This window comes from Carassius gibelio, chromosome A11 (assembly GCF_023724105.1).
Source record: "Carassius gibelio isolate Cgi1373 ecotype wild population from Czech Republic chromosome A11, carGib1.2-hapl.c, whole genome shotgun sequence".
Classification (NCBI taxonomy): Eukaryota; Metazoa; Chordata; class Actinopteri; order Cypriniformes; family Cyprinidae; genus Carassius; species Carassius gibelio.
In genome coordinates this window covers 7,776,669-7,790,633 of record NC_068381.1, presented here as the reverse complement: position 1 = coordinate 7,790,633, position 13,965 = coordinate 7,776,669, and the positions used below count along the sequence as shown (strand labels likewise).

Genomic DNA, 13,965 nt, shown 5'->3' with positions numbered 1-13,965 from the left:
TTAATATCTACCTGAGCATTTAGTATTGTGCATTATAGCACACACAAGTGAGGGACATTTTGGGGGGAAAGAAGTGCTGCATTTTATCTTTTTAAAACGTGACTTCATGAAAATTCTATAATTCAAGATGGCTGCCACCATATGACGTCTTAATATGCAAATTAGATGGGGAAATGTAATCCCTACATAAACATTGGGTCATCCTCAATATTTATATAATTTATAGAGTCTATCTTTTATCACTTAAGATATAGCCTTTAGAAATTAAGATGTCAAAATCAAAAGTTTTAGTTTTAGAATAACAATAAATTCCCTAATAATAATTCCAAATGGCATGTGCAAATGGTTTCCAGATTGCTTAAAATAAGCAAACACTGGGTAGAAAATGTATCCTTGTAACGGCAAAGCTCTGATTCGGAATTTAAATTCGTTATCTGGCAACCGCTCTCATGAAAGCTCTCGTAGAAGAGCAGTCCGCAGTAACATCTTCCTTCTTTGGACATTTGGCGCATTCATTTGAGAAAGTATGCTTGAATTTGAAATATTTGATATTCCCCATATTTTCAAATTTTACTTCGTCATCAAAATTATTCAAATATTATCGCTAATGTTCAATATATCGCCCAGCCCTAGTAACAAAGGACTTTTCAATAACTTTGATGCTCATGCAAATGATGCCATTCATTCCAAGGGGAGCATGATTACTAATGCTTAAACAATAGCATTAATCATGTAAAACAGTGGTTGCAAAAGAGATATATATTTTTGTGATCGTATATATTATATTTTTGTGCGGCAGGTTTTCTTAAAAAATGCGATGGAATATGCAGGATATTTTTGCAATCTTATGCGATGAAATTGCGGGAACTTGCAAAAACTGCGGTTTGATGAAAAAGAGAAAAAAAGGTGACCCCCCCCCCCCCAAACACCTTGTTCTCACTAGGCTACTACCTTACTGTAATGAGTCATTTATTATGACTTCCTATGATAAGCAAGCATACTAAATCACAGAATATTTAAGTTCTCATTCTGTTTTATTTCAGACCTTAATTAACACATGGCTCAAACTTACAAAACATTGAGTCAAACAAGTTCTCTAGCTTTTCAAAAGGAATATTCAACAACTTCTGTAAAAATGAATACAAATAAAATATACACACAAATATACAAATGCTGTTTTACAGGATTTGCAAAGTGCAATATCTTACTGCACATAAACTATTTTACATACTACTAATATACTTACAACTGTAAGGTTTTGGTACTATTCTATAACAAAAAAGTACAATCTTACAACTGTAGAAGTGCATTAACTTCTGAATGAAACTACAACAGTCCACTGTGAAAATGAAAACTAACTGCGTAGCCTCTAACAGTGGCCTATCATTCGCCATCCTCATCCTCATCCCTCTCTCAAAATAATTTGCCCCCACTGTCATGTAACACACCGGGTAACTGCTTCGCGCGGTCTTTTGCGCTTATTTTTGTTGGCAGATGAGAATGATTTGCATCCTTCACCCTGGTTTCACCGCGGGGTTCGCAGATAATGTTCACGTCGCGCAATTACGTCACTTCATAAGGTTCCCTTTGGGAAATAATGGCAATTTACTTGTGTGAAGTAAACGCAACATTTTTCAACTTTCTGCTAAGACATATGTGACTTTTTTTGCAATGAAAATTATTGTTATTATGAAATCATGCTACCTCCGCATATTTTGCTTCCTGAAATCGGCAATTTATGTGGCGAAAGTGCGGCGTATTTGAAAAAATGCGACCCCCGCATAAAATGCGGCCCTTGGCTGATTATGCAGTAAATCACGCGATCGCATAATCGTGTTTTTCTGGAGGGACTGTCTCTTATAATAATTCTCTAGAGACATACAGATGGTATCACTGTTTCTCTGTTCTGTAATGGCTATTATCTTTTGTCTTCCCCATATGAGAACGCACACAGGGCATGTATGCGTTTACTGCTTTGTATGAATAAACTATTTAACCTAGTTGCAATTAGAGAAACATTTTTGTAAAGTTTGAGTGAGAATTTTGTTTGGGGGGCCGTGTTTGTGTTTGTGCTTGCACTTGGCTTGAAAACTCCGTCCCCTGCCAGTTCTTGAATCGGTGACATCTCTCATGCTGTTTGGCTTCACGAATTGTGCAATGTCTGTGGCTGGCCAGCACATCTTTGTTTTTTTATTTATTGGTAGGACTAGAATGATCAAAGATAATCTGTGAATCTGTAGGCTTGTCTTTCGTATTGATTGTACTGAAACAGCAAATAACGGCAATAATCAATTGAAGAAGAATGGCACAGGTTACGCCAAATAGTTTTTATTACATAAACATTATTGCTTATAGTCTCCCACTCTTTGTTCTTTTTTTAAACCATTCATTGTTCTTCTACAAACTTAACTGTTTGTAGTCCATGATTTTTGGTTCTTTGTTGGGTTACCACTTGATGTTAAAGGAAAACGCCACAATTTTTCCATATTCCACCAAGTTCTTAACTTTCGACATCAGAGGGTCAGTTCAAATTTTTTGAAGCATCGAAAATACATTTTGGTCCAAAAATAGCAAAAACTATGACTTTATTCAGCATTCTCTTCCGTGTCTGTTGTGAGAGATTTCAAAGCAAAGAAGTTTGTGATATCTGGTTTGCGAACAAATCATTCGACTTAACCAGTTCACCAAATCGAACTGAATGGTTTTAAACTGTTCGCGTCTCCAATACGCATTAATCCACAAATGACTTGCGCTGTTAACTTTTTTTATTTTTTTTGCACTTTTTGGACCCTGGCTTCAGATCTTATAATTTTTTTGTGTAATGTCTCGCATAGAAAAAAGTACCTCACAAACATACAGATTGTCCTCGATAACTCATAATCATCTTTCTCCTGGTCTTCATCTTGACTGTAGGTGGGCAGCCCACCATCGGTTGGCTGAGGTGCAGCAGACCTCTGGCTTGTGTGGCTGTGGTTGGGTGTGTTGATCTCATTAGTAGTCCTGAACTCAATCCTTGCAGTTCACTTTGGCTCTAATGAGGCTCTCCCACTGCTTGCCCTTCTTGACACACAGACTGTTACTGTTTTTGTTTGGTTTTGTCTACTCTCGAGTCAGAATGGTGTGCCTTTTTTTTTTTTTTTTTTTTTTTTTTCTTTTTTAAAGAGCTGTTTTCTAGCTTTATGTGATTACATTTCTTTTTTTTTTACTATAGGTTTACCACTTTACTCAAGGTTTTGAGCTGATTTGGTTGTACAACTTCCTATGACTTGAGTTGTGGGACGTTTGCTCCACAATCTTAATCACAATCACAAGATAATTTAGCTCAAAGACAGACTGTTAGTAGTGAAAATTGTGTGATTTTTACATTAACTGTGCATAACGAATCAAATGCATATGTGCTAAGAGAACATGATCATGATCTCACTGCTTATTCATTCAAATGGTTCTTGTATCGGGGCAGTGTTACATTTGAATAGGAGTATGCAGATGGTAGGATGGCTGAAGGCTGTGAGAATGACATTGGGGAGTTGAATAACGAAATGGCAGTAGTCTACACACCCCGGTGGTTCTGAGAGTCTTCCTCAATAGTGTGAAGTTAATTAATTTCTGAAACATGACTCTTAAGTTCTCAAGTGCTTCATGGAGGGACCCTTGAACCTGCTGTTTCCTCTTAGCCATTTGTGAAGAAAGATTTTGTTTTCACCCAGAGGAAGCGATTTACCATACTTTCCTGTGAGAACTGATGTTTTGTGATTAAATTAACTTGTATGAAGGAGCTGATGGAGTAGAGGTTCAGACTCAGGGCAGGTGTGAGCCCCGCATGATTCATAATTGCTGTTCTTCGGCATCCAGGCTGCATCAGGGTTATTTTTACTGTGGCAATATCATATGTGACCTGGTTCATAATTTTAAGTCTTTAAGTAAAAAAAAAAAAAAAGTTTTTGCTTTCTAATAATATAATTATCTTCATATTCCAAAACTTTTTCAATATATATTCAATTATGTAGTGATTTGTCATAACTTGTTTCTGGGAGAGAATTTGGAGATATATGCATATGCTCACTAAGGCTGCATTTATTAGGTCAAAAATACAGTAAAAATGTTAATATTGTGTAGGGCTGCACAATTAATCAAATTTTTAATTGCAATTACAATTATGGATGCCACAATTACGTAATTGCTCAAAGCGGTTTTTCCATTGTTTTATTTTTATTTTTAGTGTAACATTATAATACCATTCATATTTGTTTTTCTTTTATCATTTAAAGAAAATCCGATGTATAGCTGACAGCTGATAGCTGTAGAAAAACACAGTTTTTCAGGTAGTGTTTTTAGCTTGTTTATAGGGGTGTGACAGTTAGTATATAACCGTGAGACCGGCGGTTATAGTTGAACACCGTCATTGGAACTCTATAACCGCCAAAACAGTGTCATTAAAATATTTTTTACAAACATTTTTTATCAAAAATTATTTTCATTTTTTAGATAGGATCATAAGATGCGCAATATATAGGGAGACATGGTTTTTACCACTTAATGAAGTTTTGTAAATCGTCAGACATGATATTTACCACTTCATAAAATTTTGCTTTGTAGAAAACCTTTCTTAAAAACGAATTTCGTTTTGTACAAATTTTATCTTAATTTTAATAAATGTTTTATCAACCAATTGCATGTATTTTAATAAATAAAAAGCAAATAAAGCAGACAATGATAACTGTGACATGGAAGCACCAGCGCGCCGTGTTCACTTGCACTGCACTGTGACCTAGAGCACATCTCATCGTAAATGAAACTCAGCGTAGGCCTATGCCTCATACTTTAGCATTAAATATCTTTGCTGCATCATTTCTAGAACAGACAATGGCTTTTTTTTTTTGCGGCTCGCATCAGCAAAGCATTGCATCGCCATAGACCGCAAAACAAGCGGTGGATGGCGGGCGGGTGCGGATTTGAAATTTGCTCTATGATTTCCATGAAGCAAAAAAGAGGACGGAATCTCGAAATCCAGTCATGAAAATGAAACTTGCATTTTAATATGGACAGTCATGGAATTTGCCAAAGTTAGCATAAAATAATCAAATCAAATCTCCATATGGACCAGTATCTGTAAATGTTAAGCCGCAAAAGTTGTTTAAAATATAAATCCGTGTTCTGCGCGTCTCTGTGTGAATTAATGAATGGCAGAGACGTGCAGGTTTGTTTACTACATAGACTGAAGCGCATGACGCTTGCATTAATTTCAGCATCTGAGCTTCAGAGTTCTCTCTCCTTCAAGCGATCTGAACTTTTCAGCTCATCTCAATGGACACACAGCGCACCTGTATTTGACACTCTGTAAACTCTTTGTGAATGCGCACGACTCACCGTCACTTTACTGTTTCATGTTTTGCTCACACATGCAAAGAGAGAGAGAGCGAGAGTCTTACCACGCTTAAACAACACGCTATATGTAAACTATTCTTTGTTGTCTTCTCCTGTCAAAATAATGGATTAAATTTAGAATTATTCATATTCATTTTCGAACAAGCAGAAGACATACCAGTTTCTCCGGTAGTGGGCAGAGCTAATGGGCAAATGGCAATGGCTTTTTTTTTGCGGCTCGCATCAGCAAAGCATTGCATCGCCATAGACCCCAAAACAATCAGCGGATGGCGGGCGGGTGCGGCTTTAACCCGCTATCTCCAAGAACAACCAATTGACTTGGACCCCCCCCCCCCCCCGACGGTTATGTTATGAACCGTCACATTTGACTCACGTCATAACCGTCATCACCAATTCTGAAACCGGCACACCCCTACTTGTTTATTTTCATATAATAATACGGCATGCACTTGCATCAAACAATGGTATAAACGTCATTCAATGTAAATTGTGATGATCTTAATTAATAATCCCAATTCCAATTTAAAGGTAATAATCAACAATTATAATCATGCAGCCCTAAATATGTATATACTGTGAAAAATTATAACAATTAGTTCCAACATAGAAATCATATATGAAAATGAAGTTGTTTTAATGATACTGACAGAGATGTAATTTAATATTGCTTACCTCTGACATGCTATGATATCTGTGTGGTACTGAGAGATCCCATATAATTTTTTTTTTTTAACAAATCACTGTTTAAATGACATTAAGTGCTGTTCGTTCACTGGAGCAGAAGAAAGGTTATCGCCAACCCTTATAGAAACCATGCATGCTATGTGCTGTCAGCTTATGTCGTGAGCTTTGAGGTTTTGCTTGCGGTAATTGCCTGTTCCAATGAAAAGGCCTCTGACTTGTCTACTTTTCCTGGAAACTAATGGCAAACTGTGCAAAACTCACCTATATTTTATGTTGTGTTTTACCTATGAAAATGTTTACTTCCAAGAAATTAGAAAAATATATTTTCTTTTAGCCTCATAATTTGATGCTGCAGCGATGTTGCCATCTCTTTTCCGTACTGGTTGTTTCCAAGTGATGTTAAAAAGCAGTGCTCGCAACATCCAATCATAGTTATGCAACATCCATAAGCAATTGTGATGTTCAAAACATCATCGAGAAGTTAGTTAAAAACACTTAAACACAAGTTATTTCTTCTTTCTATGGTCGTGTTTTAACACTGTATTGCTGCTATTCCATAAGTTCCACCTAGTGTCAGAGAGTGAATTTGCATCTCAAAGCTGTGGATGTTTTATGTAGCTGGTATTTCATGCTACTTCAGTAATTGAGAGGTTTTGTTTTTTGGAGGTCTGTGTTTCTTTAATGAAGGTCATTTCCCATGCACGCACTTCCTGATTGATCACCTGCACAGCATGTTTTACATTTGAAGCATGCAAATTTGTTTTGACTCCATTAATGAAGTAAGACTGATGGCTGTGATGCTTGGCCGAGCCACCAATAACTGCATTATGTGAGTGTGTTTGGTTATTGTGTGAATCGCTAGCTGACTTAATAGTGCATGTAAATGTTTAGAGGGAGGTTGTAAAAATGTAGATTTGTATTTTGATTGATTATAATGCCTGCCATCTGGGATTGAGTCGAACCATTTGCAGGAGCGGTTCTGGGTTACTGCGGAATAACCCAATTCTCCCTCCTCTAATGGATTACTGGCAAGAACCTAGAATACAGGCAAAAAAGTGCCACCGTTTGTTTGCTTTATTCCTCCTCCTGAGATTTGGCAAACCGTTGCTCTAAGGAATTTCCAAAATGAAATACCGCAACAGCATTAGCAAAAATGCTTTTCCTGAGCATCACAAGAGCCATTTTGCCTCAACATGAGAGCACAATCCAAAGCCACAGATGGGTCTAATTTTGTTCTTTATTCGACATGCAGACATTCCAATTGTATATTAGCATGTTCATATGTCACGAGGAACATTTTCTCATTTAGAAATTGCCTATGAAATGTTTGTCTTTTACACAGATGGCAGCATGCATTGGTGAGCTCGTAACCACTGAAAGAAGTTACAAAATTACACCAAATGCAATTCAGTGTCTTGATATTTTTGGTCTTACTCTGAATTGGTCTTTAATGTGCACAGAGAACTGTTCTCAGTTTCCTTAGTAATTGTCAAGTGGTAGAGAATTAAATCAGAAGGCCTTTTTTCCCTCTTGTCTTAATTGCTTTTCTAGTTAATTTTCATATATATATATATATATATATATATATATATATATATATATATATATATATATATATATATATATATATATATATATATATATATATATATATATATATATATATATAAACTAGGGCCGGGACTCGATTAAAAAAATTAATCTAATTAATTAGAGTCTTTGTAATTAATTAATCGAAATTAATCGCATTTTAATTGCATATAAATATTTGACCTGAGAACAGTGAGAAGTAATTTTTTTTCACATGGATTTATAGTATACCATTGAATAATGACTGAATACATAAGCTTAAGCAACAAAATATTGTTTATTTTTGTTCAACCAAGTCTAGCAGACCAGTGCAATTTTTGCCATTAAGTGTAGCAATAGCATATTTAGAAATAGTACATTTCAGAAATTCAGGAAGCTTATAAGTGCTGGAACCTTCTGTAAAGTGTTTTTTTAAGTAAAACACAATACTGTCAATTACATTCAGAACATTGGAAACACTGACTATTAGAAAACATCTCTCTGTTGCTTCAGAGGCCATAACATACTAAGTCCAACTCTCAATAACCTTGGCCAAAACAATAAAAGAGTTCAACATAAACTGTTGCACCAACAAAATAATACATAGTTCAACATAAAATGTAAAGTCCACGCTAGCTGCTATATGTTTTGCGTTGAGGTGATACTTGAGGCTCGATGTGCTGCGGTGATATGCGAACGCTAGTTGGTGCTCCAGTATAATCGGTCCGCTGAAACTCATCCAGTGAGAAACGTTCCGCAGTGCAAAAATAAGTTATTAAAAATGCGGGAATTTAGTTAACGCGTTATTTTTTGTGTAATTAATTAATCTCAATTAACGCGTTTAAAGTCCCGGCCCTAATATATATATATATATATATAGTGAAAAGTGTGGAATCCCAAGTTTACAGCAATACGTGAAATTGCGTAGACATGGACAGTTGGGCTGGGTATCGATTCAGATGTTCCAGATCGATTCGATTTTGATTCACAAGCTCTCGAAACGATTTGATTTTGATTTCGAGTTTCAATTCGATTTTCTATTAGAGCTGTAATCGGGCCTTAAAAGTTAAGCCCAACAGATTTCGGCCCAAGCCCGACAAGTACATTCTGATTGACAGCTTTTTAAAAGCCCGAACCCATTTACAATCCGACATTATTCAAATGTACGGACGCACACAGCTCTTTTGCCTTTTGTCAGGAATGAGTCATTTATACATGGTTTAACATAATTTATACATGACTAACGTAATAGGCCACTTGGAAGTTTGAACAAAGAAATAAAATAAGTCCTCTGTAACATAGTAATATCTCAGCACTCTATAAATAGCCTTAGTTATAGGCTCATTTAGCATATAAATAAGATAAATTCTAAATTAAGATGGGTATTTGGTAATAACTAAATGAATTAAGATTAATGCTCTGCCGGATTTGTTACGCCATAGCAGCTGACATAATAAAATAATAATGCCAACATTAGCTTATGTAGCCTACTCGGTCTACATTATGCATTTAATACTCAAATAATATTTAGTTATTATTTGAAAAACATTTACTCACCAAGATTAGGTAAGGCCTACCTGTTATTGTGGAGGAAAATGATTGAATCCACAGTAGATGTCTTCAGCGTACTCCTGCGCTCACTGATGGTGCGTCATTATTCACTCATTATTCTCATCATAAACAAGGTCAAAACTTTTCCAAACCTCAGACTTTGCTTTAGTTGCTGGAGCTACCAAAACGAAATAGTCAAAGGCATGCCTCCGTTTCAACTACTCAGCATACATTTTCGGATCTTTCTCGCGCTAATTGAAACATATTACATGGCCGCTGATTTACCGCACAAGCCCGAGCCCGGCCCAATTGATTCGATTAGCAATGGGCTTCTTCACACTGCCTGAACATGTGCACTTGTGCTTTTGAAGACTACTGACCACGCGCACATGTCCGGTCATCTGCTCAGAGCCTCGGTACACACTCTCCGATGGCGATGTTTAGCCTACGTCATGCCTGCCTAGCGGTCCATAGCGGACTCGCGGATGCAGAAAGTATAAGAGGCTTTAAGATGCAGTCTGTAAGACGCAAACGGGAGCATGACCTGATGCGCAACATTGCAGAAAATGTGGTTCACAAATGTAGCCCATGTTGATCCGAATATGGAAAGCACTTTCCAATTTAATAATATGAGGTTCTCTCCAGAGATGTTTTGCCACATTTCTTCAATTAAGGATGATTGCTGCGTAGTATATGATGTTTCCATTTGCTTTAACTTCAAGTGAGTTGCAAAAGTTTTGTGTGTGTGTGTTCAGCATATGGTGAGCTGCATTTGAATTTAAGAACCACTGCTTTAAACTGAATGAATGAATGACAGGTTAGTTGGTAACATCGCACAAGGCACATAAGAGGGTGACATCTAGTAGAGAAGATTTGTAATTAGATTAACGCTAATCTTACATTCCATGTCTGCGGAAATATGGAAAAAAAATCAATTCATGGCCTTTGAGAATCAATTTTGAATCGACCACATTTTAAAAAAACGATTAATCGAAAAATATTTTTTTTTTACCCAGCCCTAATGGACAGCCATCAATCACTTAATTAACCCTACTCAATGAGGTTAAAATTGTTTGATACACCAGTACAGATCAGAGTCTGGAGGTTACTTGCATTGCAATCCAGTGTAAAGGGGGGTTCCCTTTGTTGTTGTTTGAAATGGGGTTTCCCAAGGTTGCTGATTGGCTGGAAGTTCAGTAGTCGTTGAAGTGACGTCTTGGGAAGCCCGTGGTTGGGCGTTGGCTGACGATGCAGAGTTGTGGGCTGTTTGAAATTAAACTGGCAATCAGAGGTCAGACTCAGAGACACAGCGTTACAAAACTTAACTCCGAACACTGTAGTGTAGTAGTAGTGTATATTGTTATTGAAACTTCATAATGTTTCACTTGATTATACATTTAGTCAGGAATTAGAGTTTGGAAAAAGTCTAACTAGTAAAATGTTTACACATTATGTGAAACCTAATACAAGTATATAAATAAATAAAAACAGACTTACTCATGATCTCTGCTGAATGAAGCGCTTAATTATTTTTATTGATGAAATTCAAATCTCAAATCCTGAAGTAATATTAATCACATCTTCTTGGGCTGAATTATGTCTTATTCCTCTCATCTCTAAGCAAACAGTAAAATAAAAAGAACTTGAAGAACAGTCTCTTGTGTTGTCTTCTGTTGTGTGGGCGTATTCAAGCAGCGCACTTCAGTTTGAAACATTAGAATCTCAATAGTGCCTTCAGCGCGGGGCGTGGTCACATTAGATATAATGAAGGGAGATGTGAAAAATGGACATCGGGTTGTTTTCATATGGATTACTTTATCACAGAATATTTGTTTTCGGCAGCACTTGTTTAGTTTAAAAGTAGACATGTCAGGCTTTCTATAGATATCTCTCTCATGTCCCTTTGTTGAGGGTTAAATACCCATAACATAAAAAATTTGCTTGCTTCAAATTGGGTGATTTTTAAGTAAGCGGTTTGCATGTGACTCAGTGGTACTCTCTGCCGGTAGGGATTAGTAAGATGGCGGATCGAACACTTCCGGTGGCTTTAATGCCTGTTTGCGGTTTAGAACATGAGCGATCCAGTCATATATAGATCAGTGGTTGCTTATTATTTATTTTTATTTGTACTATTTATAATTTTTGTGCAATTACTTGCCTGTCAAGTGAGATTGTGGCAAAATCTTCTGCATTGTTTACATGCATTTCATTTCATAAAGCATAGTTGATTTCAAAATGAACCTAAAATTTTTGCATTTTGTGTTTTACAGTTTAATAAAATACTATTTTTCCCCTATATATTTCATAATTGGGGATTTCAAAAAAAAAAAAAAAGTCTAAAAATCTTGTCTCTTTCTCGTGAACCCAGCCTTGTGTATCGTCTTGTGGGATGAGTGTCTCGACACACCCCTTAGTGTGTGTGTATATGTATATATAATATAATATATTAATTTCTTCCTCACTAGGACAAATCAACAAGTTTGATCTGAGAAAGATTTTACAGTTGAGAAATTCATTCTTTATGACTATACAAGACGAGTTCTTTGTATGGCAGTGGAGCAGTAACACCACAACCACCCTGAAGAACCTCTGAAGAACCTACTTTTTTGTGTGTATATAATATTGAAGCTTCTATGTGACGGCACACTGTCACCTGTCATGTGGACTGCGATGTCATTTTCAATGCCATTTAAATAATTCTACTTGCATCTCTCTCTCTCTCTCTCTCTCACACTGTTTATAGCACTTGAACATCAGAACACTTACTGATGATGTGGTAAGATTCCTTTATTCAGGTTTCTCTTGTTCGCTCTGTCAGATATTCACTCTTTTTTTCATTCTGGGCCTTGTTCTTCATTAACAGCTAACATCCTAGAACTGTTTCCTTCTATCTGATATTTGACATTAATATCAGAGACCATTAGAAGACCCATGTGTAACAGTGTTTTGAGTCTCATAACCAGAGCATTCCAGGCTGATTATGTGCAATATCAGTTTGCTCAGGTTTTTTTGAGCAAACTGAATTTACTAATCTACTACTAGAAATGTACTATGATTTTTTTTTTTTAATTTAAGCTTTTCTTGAGGTGAGTGGTTTCTTTCTTGCGTGTCTAACACTTGAGTACTGCCCTCTATTAAGCATGTGGCATGCATAATATTTGCATCACTAATAAGGCTGCATGCGGTCAACTTTAAAAGCTTAAACAATTGATTGTGAAGCTGTTCAGCTCATGGTAAGTAATAAGTATACATTTGTCTGCACAACTCATTTCAATCATTATTATTATTTTTTAATTTATCTAGTTATTGATCGGGTTGGGTATCGATTTGGTTTGTTACAATACCTGTGCTATATAAATTTTTAAAATGGTACTGGTGCCTAAACGGTGCCTGAACCGATACTTAAAAAAAAAAAAGAGCCACAAAAACGTATGGATAACATTAAAGAACATTTAAAGATAATTAAAAATATTAAAAATAAATCCATGGCTTTCACACGCTCCTTAGATGCTCTAATTTCCCAAGTTGATGCTTCCCCTACTCTAAGGCTAATAAATGTATTTCATGATCTGGGTCATTATTTAATACAAAACCACACATAATGTTTATACTGTATTTCTCTCAATCACTCTGACATTTAGTTAAAATTAATGCTGTCCGTCACTGTCTTTAATCAGTTCAGTGAATGACTGTATGCTCATTCTTTATAAAGTAGCAACAATGTCGTTTGTAAAGTACAGTATTGTGCAAAAGTTTATTTTGCACATTATACTTTAGTGTTGTACGGTCGGTGCACCGATACTTCAAAAGTTTCGCGATTCTCGGAAATTAAAAATGTCACGATTCCTAAATTTATTAGTATCGATACTTTAAAGAATGACCGCGTTCCATATTTGTAAGAGACGTATTTCATGTTGGTGTGTGTAAAGCAACGCTTCAAGTGCCTCCCTATGGATATCTGTGTTTAAAAAAAAAAGCACTACAGCGATTTGTTTGGTCAGACAGTTCATATAGAATATTCACATTAATCGGGGATTACACGTGGAGTTATGTTCTGTATGCTGAATATGAGCGTATCTGCACCTATAACTGCTCTTTGTATCTGCTGATTGCTGATCGAGATTTACATGCTTGGCTCACCTGACCCTGTATACTCATTCATTCCGTTCATTCAACTTATTCATGAATGAGAAGATCTCTCGATCTCGTTCAGTGAAGGGCGGATTCGTTCACTACATTCAACAAATCACGTGCTCCGTCACATCTTGAGTAACTCTTTGACAGGATGAAAAAGTTCACAGTGCTGTTCACGAGCTGCACATGCGCTGCACATGCGCTTCTAATAGCGCCGAGCTCGCGTACTGCTGTAGGAGGAACTTCAGTGAACGAGAAATATGAGTCTAGTAGCAACGTATCTTCCGTGATGTCCCCGATGCGCGGTCCGGGGTGGGTAAAGAAATGTTACTTTATTTGCGGGCTGGGGCGGGCCAAATAATTTCATAAAAGCGGGACCTGCGGGTTGGACAGAAACCCGACCCGCGCATCACTATGCTGCATGAGCGAGCACAAGTGATACAGTGGCCACCGGTCCACGACTGGTAGAAAAAGATGACGCTCATTAAAGCTCACTGGCTGAGTTTTCTCCTCTGAAAGAAAAGGTTGCACAACTGACAGAATAAGTTACAATATCTGAGATAGTGCTGCTAATTTTTTTTTTTTGAATGCCATTGATTAAATTGATATTTATCTTTTGACATTTAATCTTCTGACTTCAGA

The 13,965-nt window shown here is 36.6% G+C and overlaps 1 protein-coding gene across 3 annotated transcripts in view; it reads left to right on the top strand.

Moving 5' to 3' along the window:
* LOC128022195 (protein diaphanous homolog 3) overlaps positions 1-13,965 on the top strand; it is a 265,958-nt gene that overhangs the window by 11,997 nt on the left and 239,996 nt on the right. For 2 of the 3 annotated variants that reach the window (XM_052609506.1, XM_052609503.1), the window contains exon 2: positions 11,933-11,965. The exons of the other annotated variant lie outside the window; for it this stretch is intronic. In XM_052609506.1, coding sequence (XP_052465466.1) covers positions 11,933-11,965 — 33 coding nt within the window. The remainder of the gene's footprint in view (positions 1-11,932; positions 11,966-13,965) is intronic. 3 annotated transcript variants of the gene reach the window in all.